This window comes from Hyperolius riggenbachi, chromosome 5 (assembly GCF_040937935.1).
Source record: "Hyperolius riggenbachi isolate aHypRig1 chromosome 5, aHypRig1.pri, whole genome shotgun sequence".
NCBI lineage: Eukaryota > Metazoa > Chordata > Amphibia > Anura > Hyperoliidae > Hyperolius > Hyperolius riggenbachi.
Genome location: NC_090650.1, coordinates 443,439,149 through 443,455,956, shown reverse-complemented (window position 1 = coordinate 443,455,956; position 16,808 = coordinate 443,439,149). Strand labels below are relative to the sequence as shown.

Here is a 16,808-nt window from a genome sequence, read left to right as displayed (position 1 = left end):
AGGCAGGAAGGGTGTAAGCCTGTATGGATAGGGGCACAGCTGCAGGCAGGAGAGGTGTAAGCCTGTATGGAGAGGTGCACAGCTGCAGGCAGGAGAGCTGTAAGCCTGTATGGATAGGTGCACAGCTGCAGGCAGGAGAGGTGTAAGCCTGTATGGAGAGGTGCACAGCTGCAGGCAGGAGAGGTGTAAGCCTGTATGGATAGGTGCACAGCTGCAGGCAGGAGAGGTGTAAGCCTGTATGGAGAGGTGCACAGCTGCAGACAGGAGAGGTGTAAGCCTGCATGGAGAGGTGCACAGCTGCAGGGGGGAGAGGTGTAAGCCTGTATGGAGAGGTGCACAGCTGCAGGCAGGAGAGGTGTAAGCCTGTATGGAGAGGTGCACAGCTGCTATCAGAGTTGTTTATTTGGGATATAATTCCTTAGTGCGGTTTCTATGTGACAACCACTCAGGAGGACGGTATGGACATAAGCAGAGGAAACTCAGGTGATTGTTTTCCATGAATATTCCAGTGTTCTATAAACGAGGAAGGTAATATCCGGTGTGCGGTGGAAAGTGTGTTCCGTGCATTATGTAGGCAGTGATTGTGCCGTTACCTCTCCCGTGTGATCAGTGAACAGATCAATATAGCAAAGGCAGCCAGAACATTACAGCAATTCCTCTATCACTAAAACATCACTAGAACTCTCATGGGGATACCATCATTTTCCACCAACTGAGACCACAGAAACTCTGCATCTCGTAGCCCCAATCTGATCCCGCCACAGGCAGTGGCGTAGCTAAGGAGCTGTGGGCCCTGGTGCAGGTTTTACATGGGGCCCCCCAAGAACTTTATACATAGCAATTGATACAGCGCACCAAAACTTGCCAAGGACAACCCCAGTGTCAGAGGTGCAAGAAGGGGATTGGGAACTGTGTGTTAAGGATTACTACTATTCAAAGCATCTATAGAAGTGATTATTACCAGCACAGGACCAATAGAGAGCTAATACTGTGATAGAGGGTGGACCCTTCGGGGCCCCTCTGGCCCAAGGGCCCCGGTGCGGTCGCTACCTCTGCACCCCCTATTGCTACGCCCCTGGCCACAGGGGCCCCCATCTCATCCCGCCATAATGTTCCCCCATGTGTTTCCGCCACAGTAGCCCTGATTCGTGGTAACACTGGTGGTGAACTGCTGCAATGGCTCACTGCGACCAATCAGAATCTGTTTCACGTAACAACGGAAATTTTGTACATTCACCTAAGATTGGCATAGCATTTGCATCAACTTGAATTGTTAAAGGGAACCTGAAATAACTTTAAAAAAAAGAGTTTCACTTATTTGGGGCTTGCACACCCCGCGCCATCCTGGAACAACCCTCCAGTCCCCGCCGCGGCTAAGTTTTGTTACCACCGACTTGCAGGCAGACGGTCACTGCGCCTGCGCGGGACGCACCTGGCTACGGAAGCATGAACGAGGATGTGCGCGGCCAAGGCCATGCAGGCGCTGTGGTCATCGACTGCTAGAATCAAAACTGAGCTGTGGCGGGGGACCGGAGGATCATTTGGTAACGGCACGGGCACAGGGAAGCTGCAGGGGGCTGGCAGAAGCCCCAGGTAAGTGAAACTATTTTTTTTTTCTTATTTCAGGTTCCCCTTAAAGCCTCGCTGACCATTCTAAAGAAGTGTCAGTTAGCTGTACCGGCTGCAGTTAGAGTTATTATGAGTATTTTCATGCTGCACCTCCGATGTTTGCCTGCAGCCCCGCCCAGCTCCACAAATAAACAGCTGGGAGCTGTGGAGGAGGGCGAAAACCGCAGGGCGAGTATTCTGGGCACAGGTTCTGGATGGATGGAGGATGTGTTACAAATAAACAGATGGGAGCCGTAGAGGAGGGCGAAAACCGCAGGGTGAGTATTCTGGGCACAGGTTATGGCTGGAAGCTGGGCAATGTGTTACAAATAAACATCTCGTAATTGTGGAGGAGGGCGCAGATCGCAGGGTGAGTATTCCAGACACAGGTTATGGCTGGAAGGTGGGCGATGTGTTTGCCTTACGACTAAATAATGATCGCTTTCCATGATGTGAAAGTATATGTTCTATTCCTGCAGGAAAACCTCACCTTTCCCATCATGCCTCTGTCATCACTCCACATCCCTCAGCGGGCACAGCCCACCCTAGAACTCCTGCTTATGGATCCTATCAGCTGATCGGCTATTACCCAGCATGCAGCGCTGTAATACCCCCATATCTATGTCTAATATATAGCAGCGAACTCTCACATACCTGCAACGCTGAGGGTCTTCAGTCTGAAGTCCGCGCCGTACAATATGATGAAGCAGAGGGAGGAGTCCACTTTCCGCGCATCTTCCGGGTACCGCTCAAAATCTCGCGAATTCTTCCCTGGTCGGATCTCTTTTATCTCCCGGATATCAACTGCAAAGCAACGAGATCATATGTGTCAGTAATTAAAATCCAGCATCATTACACATTTACCATACGCATACCTTATCGCTGCACAAATCTTCCTTTAATTTACCCGGGAAACGCCCCGCTTGAGCTCCTTCCATCAGGTAAACACTTTAGATCAATCCGCATACAAACAGACTGAAAAACAGCTTTTTCCCATCTGCCATAAACTTGTAAACGCTGAAAATATTATCACTGTGTACAAATTGATTAAATATTTGTAATACCTGGCATACTTGTATAAGTCCCCTATTTCTACCTTTGTTACTATCACTATGTTCCTTATAACTTCCACTATGTTCTTTATATGCACTGTGGTCTGTGGTGAAGTCATAAAAAGTAACTTTATTGTGTTGCAGGATGACAATAAAATGCTTGAATTGAATTACAAATGATTGTTCCATTTCAATCCGCAGCAAGCTCTGAATTTTCAAATCTGGAATTGACCTCAACCTGGTCTTCCTTGCAACCTTAGCAACCATACTTGCGGTCAGTCAATAGAGTGTAGTGGGGATATGGTGGGTGGACAAGGCAATGAGCCTTAAATTCTAGATGTAACAAATGATACGCCTGTCTGACAAGGGGTGTTTTGAGAGAATGTTTGAAAATTTTCAGGCTTGGAACATGAGGGACAGGCTGTGGGAGCGAGGTGACACTCGTGAGAAGTCCTGAATGTGAGAGTGCGAAGAGTTGACCAGGCTGGACAACTAGAGGGACTCTTGGGAGGAGCGAAGGTCTCGAGATGGATGATATCTGGAGATTTATAAGGAAATGTATGGAGGAGAAAGCCTATGTAGACCTCGACTGAGGATTAGACTGTATGTAGGGTTGCCCGTGGATTCCAGGTACCCCTTGAACCCAACAACCACCCCTCTAGGTGGCATGTGTACTACGCTATAACAGACTATGAGAATCCTGGTGCTTCTGCAGATATATTGTAAAGCCTTTGTACGGTTATATAGGCAGCCAGAGGCAGCACAAACAATGGGGTCCTTGGCTTCTCTGCTGCGCCACGCCCGAACACCAATCCTCCACAATCCCCTGGGACGGTCAGGTGACTACCTCTGACACTCACGGAGAATAGAGGATTGTGTCGGCTGCGCTGTGGAACTCCCAGGAAAAGAAAGGGTTTGTAACAGAGACAAAAGAGCTTTATTTCCCCTGTAAAATAATCATTAGCGGCTGTCCCACGCCTCCTCCCGACACACCCAATACAAGTGTGATCTGACATCTCCAGCACCTGACGCCATCACTGCCGAGGCCACGCAACAGGAACATATCTCCCTCTGTCCCTCTTTCTCCCTCATGTGTCCCTCTTTCAGGACTGATGTACAGATTTATGTAAATATATGAATTTTCTACTGAAAAAAGTGTTTAATTGATTAAACTTAAAGCGGAATATAACCCTGCATTTGAACTTTGCTCTAAAACATTATTTACAACATATTATATGCAACTAGCATTTTTTTTTACTAGACCAGCATTGGAAGGGTTAAACACAGAGGTTTAAAGTTCCGTGGAGAGATATGCAGAAGTTCATTTAGATACATTTAACTAAATAGAATGTAACAAGTGATAAATGTTACACACTCTTTGGCTGTCCTCCAGCTCCTTCTCAGTCAGAGAGAGTGAGTCACATTCCACACTTAGATACATTTATGTAAACAAAATGTATCTATGTCAGCTTCGGATGCGTCTGCAGTTCTGTCCAGGAACTTGAAAGCTCTGTGTAACCCTTCCAATGCTGGTCTAGTAAAAAAAAAAAATGCTGGTTGCATATAATATACTGTAAATAATGTTTTAGAGCAAAGTTGAAATGCAGGGTTATATTCCGCTTTAATTCCCAACCTTTACATTGATGTATTTTTTATTTTCAAATGTTAACAGGAAGGAAAATGAAACAGGATAGAAAGGATCAGTGTGGTCTGAATTATAAAACAACATATTTTTCTTATGATATATTTATGGTATGTGTGACTGGGGGTGTGCCAGGGGTGTGGCTTAAAGAGGAACTCCAGTGAAAATAATGTAATAAAAAAGTGCTTAATTTTTACAATAATTATGTATAAATGATTTAGTCAGTGTTTGCCCATTGCATAAGAAGTGTCTGAGTCGAAACCCTGGAAAAAGCATATGGCTAATCCAGTAAAATTGGAGTCAGCTGAGTCAGAGCACCTGATCTGCATGCTTGTTCAGGGTCTATGGCTAAAAGTATTAGAGACACAGGATCAGCAGGACTGCCAGGCAACTGGTATTGTTTAAAAGGAAATAAATATGGCAGCCTCCATATACCTCTCACCTCTGGTTCCCTTTAAATTCTTAAAAACATTTGTTCTAGGACTTTCCCTCTCATCTGGGGTTCCATTTGTTCTAGGACTGAACACAGATCAGTGTTTGAGCATGCGTGATTTAGGCTGAATGTGATGTACTCATCTCTGTTCCGTCTAAAAAATACTGAATCTGCTGTTTCCTCTTTTCTGAATGAGTCGTGGATTTATGATCAGACTTCCCAGAGTTTACAAGAAGTACTCAGGAGGATGTATCTGGTTGTTGGAACTAACGTTTGATCACGTTAAAGACATTGGTGTTAATTCATAAATGGCTGTGCGGTAAAAAAATCTGGTCGTGAAAATATCGCATTTGGTATTTAAGGCCCGGTTCACATTAGCGGTGGCCGTCCGGAATCGCCGTGCCGGAGCCGGACCGCTTTCAGAACGGACGGAACAGACGCACGGCATGGCAATGAAAGCCTATGCGTCCGTTCACATGCGTCCGTTCTGCCGGACCGGAGCCGGACCGGATCCGGGCCGGATCCGGACTCCGGCGTCCGTTCCAACATGCGCTATTTTTTGGTCCGGCTCCTCCGGCAGCCGTATCCGGAGCGGAGCCGGACTGCACCATCCGGCCAATACAAAGCAATGAGAGCCGGAGAGCGCACAACACACTGGCTACAAAAACCGGACGTTCTACCCCACTTCCTATGCATTTTGGATGGGGACCACATGGGCCCAGCGAAGAGTGGGGCAGCAGCGATTTCATGCTGGAGCTCTTTTTGCCAGCAACATGTCTGATATGTCTGAAGGAGGCGAACAACAGAGAGAATTCCCAGGTTTACGAGTAAAAAATGCCTGGATCCATGGTCCCAACTGCAGTCTCTGTATCCACGGATGGTCTCCACACGTCCACCTGTCTCCAACAATGACCCCAGACCCTTCTACTGACCTCCCAGACCCCAGGTAATTAAAAGGATGTTATCTCCTTAAGAAACCGGATCCGGACCGCAACCGTGTTCACACCGCACGGAAACCGGGTGCAAACGGACCGGATCCGAATAGGAACCGTACGGATCAGGTCCGGTCCGGATACGGTGCGGTCCGGACATCCGGTGCGGTTTTTACTAAACCGCAAGTGTGAACGGGGCCTTAGACTTCTGTGTGCTAATTCATAAACATTTTCCCAGCTGGGATAGAAATGCGGGAATTTACTGAGCTAAACTGTCGGTAACATGAGAAGAGTATCTGGCTGTTGTTACATTTGGCTGTTCTCCCTGCAGAGACAGCATTACAATAAAAGAGGTATCCCCAACTTCCCTTTAGATGTGCATGTTTTGTAATACTGCCTCTGTTTGCCCTGAATCTACGCTGAATCTGTCTATTAGTCTTTCTAAACAATCTAATTGCCGCAGCTCAGAAGAACTTCAAGAAACTTTACACATGCCTGGCTTTTGATGTTCACCTCCAGACAAATACACAGCTGAAAAACAGGTACCCAAGAGGTTAAAACACAGCCCAGGGTATTCAGGGGAAGCCTTGCTTGTTCCGATCGCTCTGCTGCTTCCTGGGGGGAGATCTCACTGCTTCTGCTGAGTCTCCATTAACATCACACAGTCCCCCTCACCTATCACTCTCTTATCACCCATTCAAAGCAGGCGGTATTGTTTCTGTGCTTTATCACCTGTTCTAATCTTTACGAATTGACAGTTACTGACATGTGTAGAGGTTATCACTGCACAAGGCGGTAATCTACTGCACTGCTCGGGAATTTCAGCTTTTCATGCAGTAACAGCTTTTATGAATTGACACTTTCCTAAGTGCTCGGTAAAGTCAGCTGTTTTCCGCATGCGGTAATGCTTTACGAACCAAGGGCCGTTGGGCTCTATTCACAAAACTTCTCACAAATGCTTTATCTATCACCTAACTGATAAAAATTACCTTTCAGGCCATTTACAAGCAAAACAATCACTCAAAGGCCTAGTGCACACCGGAGCGTTTCCGCTGCGGTTTGCGATCTGCTTACGGGTGCGGATCCGCTAGGGTAATGTATTTCAATGGGCTGGTGCACACCAGAGCGGGAGGCGTTTTGCAGAAACGCATACTCCCGGGCTGCTGCAGATTTTGGATTGCGGATGCGTTTCTGCCTCAATGTTAAGTATAGGAAAACCGCAAACCGCTCTGAAAAACGGCAGTTCAGAGCGGTTTTGCAGGCGTTTTTTGTTACAGTAGCTGTTCAGTAACAGCTTTACTGTAACAATACATGAAATCTACTACACCAAAACCGCTACACAAAACCGCAAAATGCTAGCTGAAACGCTACAAAAAAAGAAGAAAAAGCGTTTCAAAATCTGCTAGCATTTTGCGGATTGCTAGCGGGTTTTGGTGTGCACTAGGCCAAAGTCTCTGTTTAACTTCATTCAATATTACTTTTCTTATTTTAATTATTTTATACTTTTGCTCTTTGGTAGCTTAAAAATGTAACAAAGATAAGGTGAAAACAGAGGAAAGCAGGTGAAAAAGCTTAGTGATTCATGCCCATTGCTTTGTATTAGTAAAACAAGCTGCATGCTGGCTTTGGATGTACGAGTTATATAAGAATAAACAGAACAAGGTTGTCTGAAGAAGGCACCGTAACAACATTTAGCAGAATGTAATTCTGCATCAGAAACACTTCCTAAAGCTTTGCACTGTGTTGCTGGTAAATTCTTACGCAGCCCCGCCCTCCCAGTGATGTCATAGCTTAGGCTGTTTATTATGCAGAATTATCCTCCCACAGCACTCTGGGAGATCTAGTGTTTCAGAACTTCCAGTAACCGAACATTCTGCAATGATGCACCTGCCAGCAGTAACGATTTTGCCAGCTGTGATACATTGCAGAATGTAAATCAGGGTGAGGAAAGATTTTACAATGGGTAAATGCTGACTAAATACTGTATATACTCGCGTATAAGCCTAGTTTTTCATCATAAACGATGTGCTGAAAAGTGACCCCCTCGGCTTATATGCGAGTCAGTGGAGCAGAACGGATGGTGGAGCAGGTTTTGTTACTGGCAGAGGAGTGTAAGGATTGTGCACTAGTGATCCTGCTCTTGCCAGCTTGCTCCCTGCTGTGTCCCCCCCATCCCCTGTAACATGGTGTGCAGAGTGCTCTGCTCAAGGCTACATGTGTCCCCCGGCTTGTGGAGCGGAGCGTGCAAGCAACGTGTCAGCGGTGCAATGATCGGGGATTCTTCCTGTGCGTCAATTGCTGTGTCTCATATCTATGACGCCACCTGGTGGCGTCCTGAGACACAGCTGTATGATCCTGGGGCACATTTGGCTATGGGGAGGGGGGCTGACTTGTACTGGAGGCACATCTGGCTACTGTGGAGGGGGCTACATTGGGGAGGGGATTATACATGAGTCAATCACTTTTCCTGGTGTCTGAGGGAAAAGTGGGTACCTCGGCTTATACACGGGTTGGCTTATATGCGAGTCTATACGGTAAGTAAAGTTCATCTTTGAAGGGAACCTAAAGCAAGGTAAAAGATACTTACCTGGTACTCCCATTATTTCTCACTCCTCCGATAAGCCCTTCTGACAGCTGCATGCGTGGCCGCACACCTCCTGATCGCAGCCCATGGCCGGGAGCATTCTGCACTTGCGCAGACCATTAAAATTGAAAGTACCCATACACAGAACGGTGCTGGATACAGGACTGCAACTGAGGAGGTACGCACAGTAGCCCGCCACTGGCCAAGTCGGACAGCTTTCAGACGGCCGCTGCCGCAGAACTGAGCAGCGCAAAATGACGGCGTGGGACAAGGAGGAGATCAGGGGGCTGGAAGAAGCTTCAAGTTAAACTGGCATCTTTTCTTCACTTTAGGTACCCTTTCAGTTATCCAGTGAACAATATTATCCGGATCCAGAAGCCTCTTCCTTAACTGATGGCTGTCATGGTACAATATTCTGGGAATCCAGATCACTGATGAGAACAAGCAATATCCACAGACTGTATCATGACTTCATAATATATAATGAAGATTTCACCACCACAAACATCACAGAGGGAAATTCTCAGAGCCTGGAAGCTGCACCCAGCATGCGATTTCCTGTTTATTGATGTACAGCAGCGTCACAGTCACATGACAGAGCACAATGCTTCAGGGACGCGCCCCTTCGCGTCACAGTCACGACACAGAGTACAATGCTTCATGGACACGCCCCTTTGCTGCGACACTGCTATCCACACAATGGCCTCAATTCACTAAGCGTTATCAAACACTTTATCAAACTTTGATAATTTACCTCATGGGTAAAATCTAATTTTGAATTCACTAAGGTGTTATAGATTTATCGAATGTCTTATCTATAAAACGTTCAATAAATCTATAACACCTTAGTGAATTCAAAATTAGATTTTTCTCATGCGGTAAATTATCAATAGAGATGGCCCGAACCTCCGATTTTAGGTTCGCTAACTTCCCGCCAATGTTCGGTTCGTGCAAACTTTCGCGAACTGCAATAGACTTCAATGGGGAGGCGAACTATGAAAACTAGAAAAATTTATGCTGGCCACAAAAGTGATGGAAAAGTTGTTTCAGGGGGTCTAACACCTGGAGGGGGGCATGGCGGAGTGGGATAGACGCCAAAAGTCCCGGGGAAAAATCTGGATGTGACGCACAGCAGCGTTTTAAGGGCAGAAATCACATTGAATATTAAATTGCAGGCCTAAAGTGCTTTAACACATCTTGCATGGGTATACATCAATCAGGGAGTGTAATTAGAGTTCTGCTTCACACTGACACACCAAACTCACTGTGTAACGCACCACAAACAGCTGTTTGCGTAGTGACGGCCGTGCTGGACTACTGCGCAACATGGCGAGATTGCTCTTCCTCAGTGATATCAGGTAATGTCTGACTGCCTTATCAACTTTCAATGGCTCTTTCTCTACCATTGATAAAGCTTACGTCTATTTTTTTAAATACTTGTTCTGCTTGCTGTTCAGTACCTGCATTGAGAATCTTTTATGGAGGGCAAGTCTGCCATTGCGAGTGACCACGGCGGGTAATGGCCGGGGAATCCTGGTTTGATTCCGGTTCGGAGTGGGAGCCTAAGAAATGGCTACACCACCACACATCCAAGGAAGGCAGCAGGCAGGCATGCACGTCCCGAGGTAGTGACCAAAAATAACAATACAGGAGGACTTTCGAGGCCCTGCTGTATATGAGATGAATCAAATGTAAATCCTTTAACAAGAATCTGTTATGGAGGGCAAGTCTGCCATCCATTCAAGTGAAAGGTATGCACTGACTGCCAAGTATAATACAATGTGCAGTCACAGATGCAGTGAAAGGTATGCAGTGACTGCAAACAGCTGTTTGTGTAGTGACGGCCATGCTGGACTGGTGCGCACCATGATGAGAGTGCAGGTGATGGCGGCTTTCCAGCCCATATGGTTGCCGGGCTGAGGTAGCTGAATGACAGAACAGTGACTGTCCTGCTGATCAAATTTGGTCTGTCCACAATGAAGCAACAACCTTATTATCTTTGGTGTGCCACCCCCAAGACACTCATATAGTGGGTGCACTGTGAACAACAGGTAGGTAGGTATATGCAGTAATGGGTATTACAATGTGCACCTGTCACACACAGACAGATACTGGACAGGCACAGTGACACTGCGTGCGCTCAGCTCATGTAGGTAGGTAGGTGCACTGTGAACAACAGGTAGGTAGGTATATGCAGTAATGGGTATTACAATGTGCACCTGTCACACACACAGGTAGTCACTGAATGTGCTGGGCCTGGCAGTGACACACACATAGTATGGATTATCAAGGCTGTCTATGCAACACAAGTGTCAGTGGGACACACAGAAAAAAAATAGATCACAAGAACAAGATTAGCTCTCAAAAGAGCTGTTGTGGGGTGCTATTTTAGCAATAAGAATCAGCCAGGAGCAAGCTAAGAAGCCTATAACAGCCTAACTAATCTTTCTCTACGAGAGTCTGGAGCAGCAGCAGCAGCAGCACACGAGTGAGTAAAATGGCCTGCCTTTTATAAGGGGGGGAGTGGCTCCAGGAGGGAGTGTAGCCTGATTGGCTACAATGTGCCTGTTGACTGTGATGTAGAGGGTCAAAATTGACCCTAACGGTGCATTATGGGGGCGAACCGAACTTCTGGAAAAGTTTGCGGTTCTCCGCGAACGCAAACCACCAGAAGTTTATTCTCATGATTTTCCTGTATAAATCGTTGGTTGTTACAATCAAAAATGTCAGTTAAATATATCATATAAAAGACACACAGTGATATTTAAGAAGTGAAATGAAGTTTATTGGATTTACATAAAGTGCGCAATAATTGTTTAAACAAAATTAGGCAGGTGCATAAATTTGGGCACCACAAAAAAGAAATGAAATCAATATTTAGTAGATCCTACTTTTGCAGAAATTACAGCCTCTAAATGTTTCCTGCAGGTTCCAATGAGAGTCTGGATTCTGGGTGAAGGTATTTTGGACCATTCCTCTTTACAAAACATCTCTAGTCCATTCAGGTTTGATGGCTTCCGAGCATGGACAGCTCTCTTTAGCTCACACCACAGATTTTCAATTATATTCAGGTCTGGGGACTGAGATGGCCATTCCAGAACGTTGTACCTGTTCCTCTGCAATATGCAGGAGAACAGAGGCGCCAAAAGGATAAAAGGAAGCTACCGTATTTTTCGGACTATAAGACGCTCCGGACCATAAGACGCACCTGGGTTTAGAGGACAAAAAGCTGGAAAAAAATCTGATACTTGTTTCCAGCCAGAAAGAGAAGGAGAGGCTGAGGTTATGATCCAGTGTCCCTGTAAAGCAGCTGACGCTCTTCAGCTGAGACGGCTCTGGATCACTCAGCCCGTTGCCATGAATCCTGTGTGCTCTGCCTGCCCTGCAGCTTTTGGACGTTTCTCTGCCTCCTCTCTCAGTGGGAAGTGCGGGTCGTGACAGGCGATTCACCTCATCTGCAAGGAGCGGGCTTTGAGGGAAAAGCTGTTAATTTTAAAATGCTTTTATTTTACTGGATCCGATGGTCTCGGAGGCGGGATCATGGCTCTGCCATTGGGCCAATCGCTGTGCAGTGACTGTACAGTGATTGGTCCAATGACACAGCCATCATCCTGCCTCAGAGACCATCGGGCCAGTCAAATTAAAGCATTTTAAATTACTGGCTCTTCCTAATAGCGCAGGATGCTCTGAATGACCTCTGAGGATTTATGTATCAAGGTAATAAAGCCTCCTCGAGTGCCGATTCAGGCTCGGCACTATTTGCTCATATTAGCCAGTGTGATCTATTGAAAATCTGGGCACTCCGGACCATACCCATGGTATATTCGGACCATAAGACGCAGTTACTTTTTCTCCCCAGTTTTGGGAGAAAAAAAGTGCGTCTTATGGTCCGAAAAATACGGTAAGTGAGCTTAAAAACCAAATTCTTGGTAAATAGAGGAGGTAGTGGTGGACTTACCTCCTCCAAGTAGACACACAATGACTGTAGTAAACACAGTCAATATATTGTATTTAGGAACTCCAAATATGCAACGCGTTTCGCGGTTTGATCCCGCTTCATCAGGCAATAACAACGGAGCAATAGCAATTTTAGTTTCATCAATCCACAGCACCTTATTCCATATACCTCAAGCAGCTCTGTTTGTGCTGTGGGTAGAGAAAAGGCTTCCTCTGCATCACTCTCACATATAGCATCTCCTTCTGTAAAGTGCACCGAATGGATGAACGATGCACAGTGACTCCATCTGCAGCAAGATGATGTTGTAGGTCTTTGTGTAACGATAGGTGTCAGCACACAGAGAGAATCTGATTGTTGATGATCTGCAGAATCATCAACAATACAGATGTATACTTGATTATGGATGATCTGCAGAATCACCAATAATACATGTATGACTAACCTCTGGACACCTAATGAGTTAATGTGTTTGATGAACTGTAGGCTATCTCCCGAGGAGCGGGAGATATAAGTGACTCAGCTAAGGCCCGGTTCACACTTGCGGTTCTCTGCCAAACGGACCGGATGACCTGCCCGGATCCGGACCGGATCCGGATCGGAACCGTACGGTTCTGATCCGGATCCGATCCGGATCCGGTCAGTTTGCATCAGGTGTACATCAGGATGCGATCCGGATCCGTTTGGCAAAAGAGAGTAGAAATAAAATAAAAATGTTGGGGTCTGAGAGGTCAGCAGAAGGTGGACCTGTGGAATCAGGCCCTCCGCTGTTTAGCACTCACCTCCACCTCCGACATACTGCCAACATCTCCAGCACGTTTAAAGTCACTGCTGCTCCACTCCAAAATGCTTGCCCATGTGTCCCCATCCAAAATCGCCGCTACAATACGCATAGGAAGTGGGGTAGAACATCCGGATTTTATAGCCAGTGTGTTGTGCGCTCTCCGGTTCTCATTGGTTTGTATTGGCCGGATGATGCAGTCCGGCTCCGCTCCGAATACGTCTGCCGGAGGAGCCGGACCAAAAAATAGCGCATGTTGGGTCTTATGCCGGAGTCCGGATCCGGTCCGGACGAAACGGACGCATGTGAACGGACGCATAGACTTTCATTGCTATGCCGTGCGTCCGTTCCGTCCGTTCTGCATGCGGTCCGGCTCCGGCACGGCGATTCCGGACGGCGACCGCTAATGTGAACCGGGCCTAAGAGCCACCTGAGGGGCAGGTGGCTCTGGGCAGTGCAGAAACTATCTCTTAGATAGTGAGAGCCTGGTAACCAGGGATAACAGTATTAGATGGTAAACTGTACTGCAGCCAAAGGAAGTGACTACTGGCTGCTAACAGGCCGGACTCTCTGAGGTGCGGGAGTCCTGGTTGCAGCTGACACCTGGAGGAATGGTGTCACTGCTAATACTGGTAAACTGAACACTCAGAGAGAGTGACAGCTAGGGTGGTCGGGCAGGCCAGGTCGACAACAGATAGACAGATATGCAGAGGTACCGAATCAGAAAGCAAGAGAAAGGTCGACAGAGCAAATGGTCATAAATTATAAATATAACAGTCCTAGACTGGGGTGTGAGCTCCTTGATCTCGACACCCGGGAACTAGTCTAGAGTATAACACAGTATTGACACAGAGTCCCTAAGCTTGGGTGTGAGGTCCTTGGTCACAACACCCTGGAACTGGTCTAAGGTATAACACAGCAATGACACAGTATCCCTAAGCTTGGGTGTGAGATCCGTGGTCTCGACAGCCTGGAACTGGTCTAAAGTATAACACAGCAATGACACAGTATCCCTAAGCTTGGGTGTGAGGTCCGTGGTCACAACACCCTGGAACTGGTCTAACATATAACACAAACGTAATCTGGCTAAGTGTGAATTCCCAGGTCCTCCTGGTTCTAACACACTGTGGGATCTGACTGGTCTGAGTGCTCACACGTTAGTATTCGCAACGGCAGACAACCAGCAACTGACAGGCAAGATGTATATATCGAGCAGCGCTCCTCAGCGCCGCCCAGCCCCACTTAGCCAATCACCTACTACGATGGGATCGGCTGATCATCCTGATCAGCTGATCCCTCTCCTATTGGCATAAAGGTCCTGCCTCCTAGCGCGCGCGCGTAGCTCTCCATCTGTGTGCACTACTAGGCTCAGACAAACCAGACGCATGCTGCTGTGCGGAAACCGCCAGTCTGAACGCGGAGACAGCCGCGCGGCGGTGTCTCCGCAATCCATTACACTTTGGTGCTGGTCTGTGGGTTGACTCTGACTGTTCTCACCATTCATCGCATCTGTTTATCCAAGATTTTTCTTGGTCTGCCACTTCGAGCCATAACTTGAACTGAGCCTGTGGTCTTCCATTTCCTCAATATGTTCCTAACTGTGGAAACAGACAGCTGAAATCTCAGAGACAGCTTTCTGTATCCTTCCCCTAAACCGTGATGGTGAACAATCTTTGTCTTCAGGTCATTTGAGAGTTGTTTTGAGTCCTCCATGTTGCTACTCTTCAGATAAATTTAAAAGAAGAGGGAAACTTACAATTGACCCCCTTAAATACTAATTTTCATAATTGGATTCAGCTGTGTATGTAGGTCAGGGGTCACTGAGCTTACCAAGCCAATTTGCGTTACGATAATTTCTAAAGATTTGGGAATAAAAAAAAAAAAATGACAACAGTGACCAAATTTATGCACCTGCCTAATTTTGTTTAAACAATTATTGCGCACTTTCTGTAAATCCAATAAACTTCATTCACTTCTCAAATATCACTGTGTGTGTCTCCTATATGATATATTTACCTGACATTTTCATTGCAACAACCAACGATATATACAGGAAAATTATGATTAACAAGGTTGCCCAAACTTTCGCATCCCACTGTAGTACTTCTCCAGTGTAGCCACACCCATCATGTAGTATCCCCCAGCATAGCCACACCCATCATGTAGCACCCCTCCAGTATAGCCACACCCATCATGTAGCACCCCTCCAGTATAGCCCCACCCATCATGTAGTATCCCCCAGTATAGCCCCACCCATCAGGTAGTATCCCTCCAGTATAGCCACACCCATTATGTAGTATCCCTCAGTATAGCCCCACTTATCATGTAGTATCCCTCCAGTATAGCCACACCCATCATGTAGTACCCCTCCAGCATAGCCCCACCCATCATGTAGTATCACCCAGTATAGCCCCACCCATCAGGTAGTACCCATCCAGTATAGCCACACCCACCATGTAGTATCCCTCCAGTATAGCCAAACCCATTATGTTAATTTCCAGTACTGACACAGAAAATGAGATGTATCTTTTTGGAAGAAATAAATGTTACAATACTTTGGTGTGAATGAATAAACAGTATTTCACAGAACAATAATGTAACAATCAGAGCTCAAGACGTGTTAACCAGAGGTGATTACAGCCACACAGGAGGGGGAGGGGGTCCCCTGCTAGCCGGGGGTCAGCAGCACAAATGTCACCAGTATCGGTGACGTCTACATTGTTTCCAAACATTCTACGGCAGAATGCCTCTAAGCCATTCCTTCCTGCTGGCCATTGTGAGGAGTAATCCGGAAGCCGGGACAGTCCATCGGGTCGGGCCTCTGGCTGGGCGGTTTCCATGGTAACCCAGTGACCGGAGGACTTTGGAGCCATCGCTGGCTAGCACTGGATTACAGGCCGAGAAACAAAATCCTCCTAAGAGGCAGGAAACACTGCTACTAGACTGGGGGACAAGGAGCCAATAAAATCCTCCTAAGAGGCAGGAAACACTGCTACTAGACTGGGGACAACAAGCCAATAAAATCCTCCTAAGAGGCAGGAAACACTGCTACTAGACTGGGGACAACCAGCCAATAACATCCTCCTAAGAGGCAGGAAACACTGCTACTAGACTGGGGGACAACAAGCCAATAACATCCTCCTAAGAGGCAGGAAACACTGCTACTAGACTGGGGGACAACGAGTCAATAAAATCCTCCTAAGAGGAAGGAAACACTGCTACTAGACTGGGGACAACAAGCCAATAATATCCTCCTAAGAGGCAGGAAACACTGCTACTAGACTGGGGGACAACGAGTCAATAAAATCCTCCTAAGAGGAAGGAAACACTGCTACTAGACTGGGGACAACAAGCCAATAACATCCTCCTAAGAGGCAGGAAACACTGCTACTAGACTGGGGACAACAAGCCAATAATATCCCCCTAAGAGGCAGGAAACACTGCTACTAGACTGGGGGACAACGAGCCAATAATATCCTCCTAAGAGGCAGGAAACACTGCTACTAGACTGGGGACAACAAGCCAATAACATCCTCCTAAGAGGCAGGAAACACTGCTGCTACACTGGGGGACAACGAGCCAATAACATCCTCCTAAGAGGAAGGGAAACACTGCTACTAGACTGGGGACCACAAGCCAATAATATCCTCCTAAGAGGCAGGAAACACTGCTACTAGACTGGGGGACAAGGAGGCAATAAAATCCTCCTAAGAGGCAGGAAACACTGCTACTAGACTGGGGACAACAAGCCAATAATATCCTCCTAAGGGGCAGGAAACACTGCTACTAGACTGGGGACAACAAGCCAATAATATCCTCCT

The 16,808-nt window shown here is 46.8% G+C and overlaps 1 protein-coding gene across 2 annotated transcripts in view; it reads right to left on the bottom strand.

Annotated features, from left to right (window-relative positions):
• The window catches only part of LOC137519253 (1-phosphatidylinositol 4,5-bisphosphate phosphodiesterase gamma-1-like), a 175,666-nt gene that overhangs the window by 111,142 nt on the left and 47,716 nt on the right, over positions 1–16,808 (bottom strand). For both annotated transcript variants that reach the window (XM_068238128.1, XM_068238127.1), the window contains exon 2: positions 2,263–2,412. In XM_068238128.1, coding sequence (XP_068094229.1) covers positions 2,263–2,412 — 150 coding nt within the window. The remainder of the gene's footprint in view (positions 1–2,262; positions 2,413–16,808) is intronic.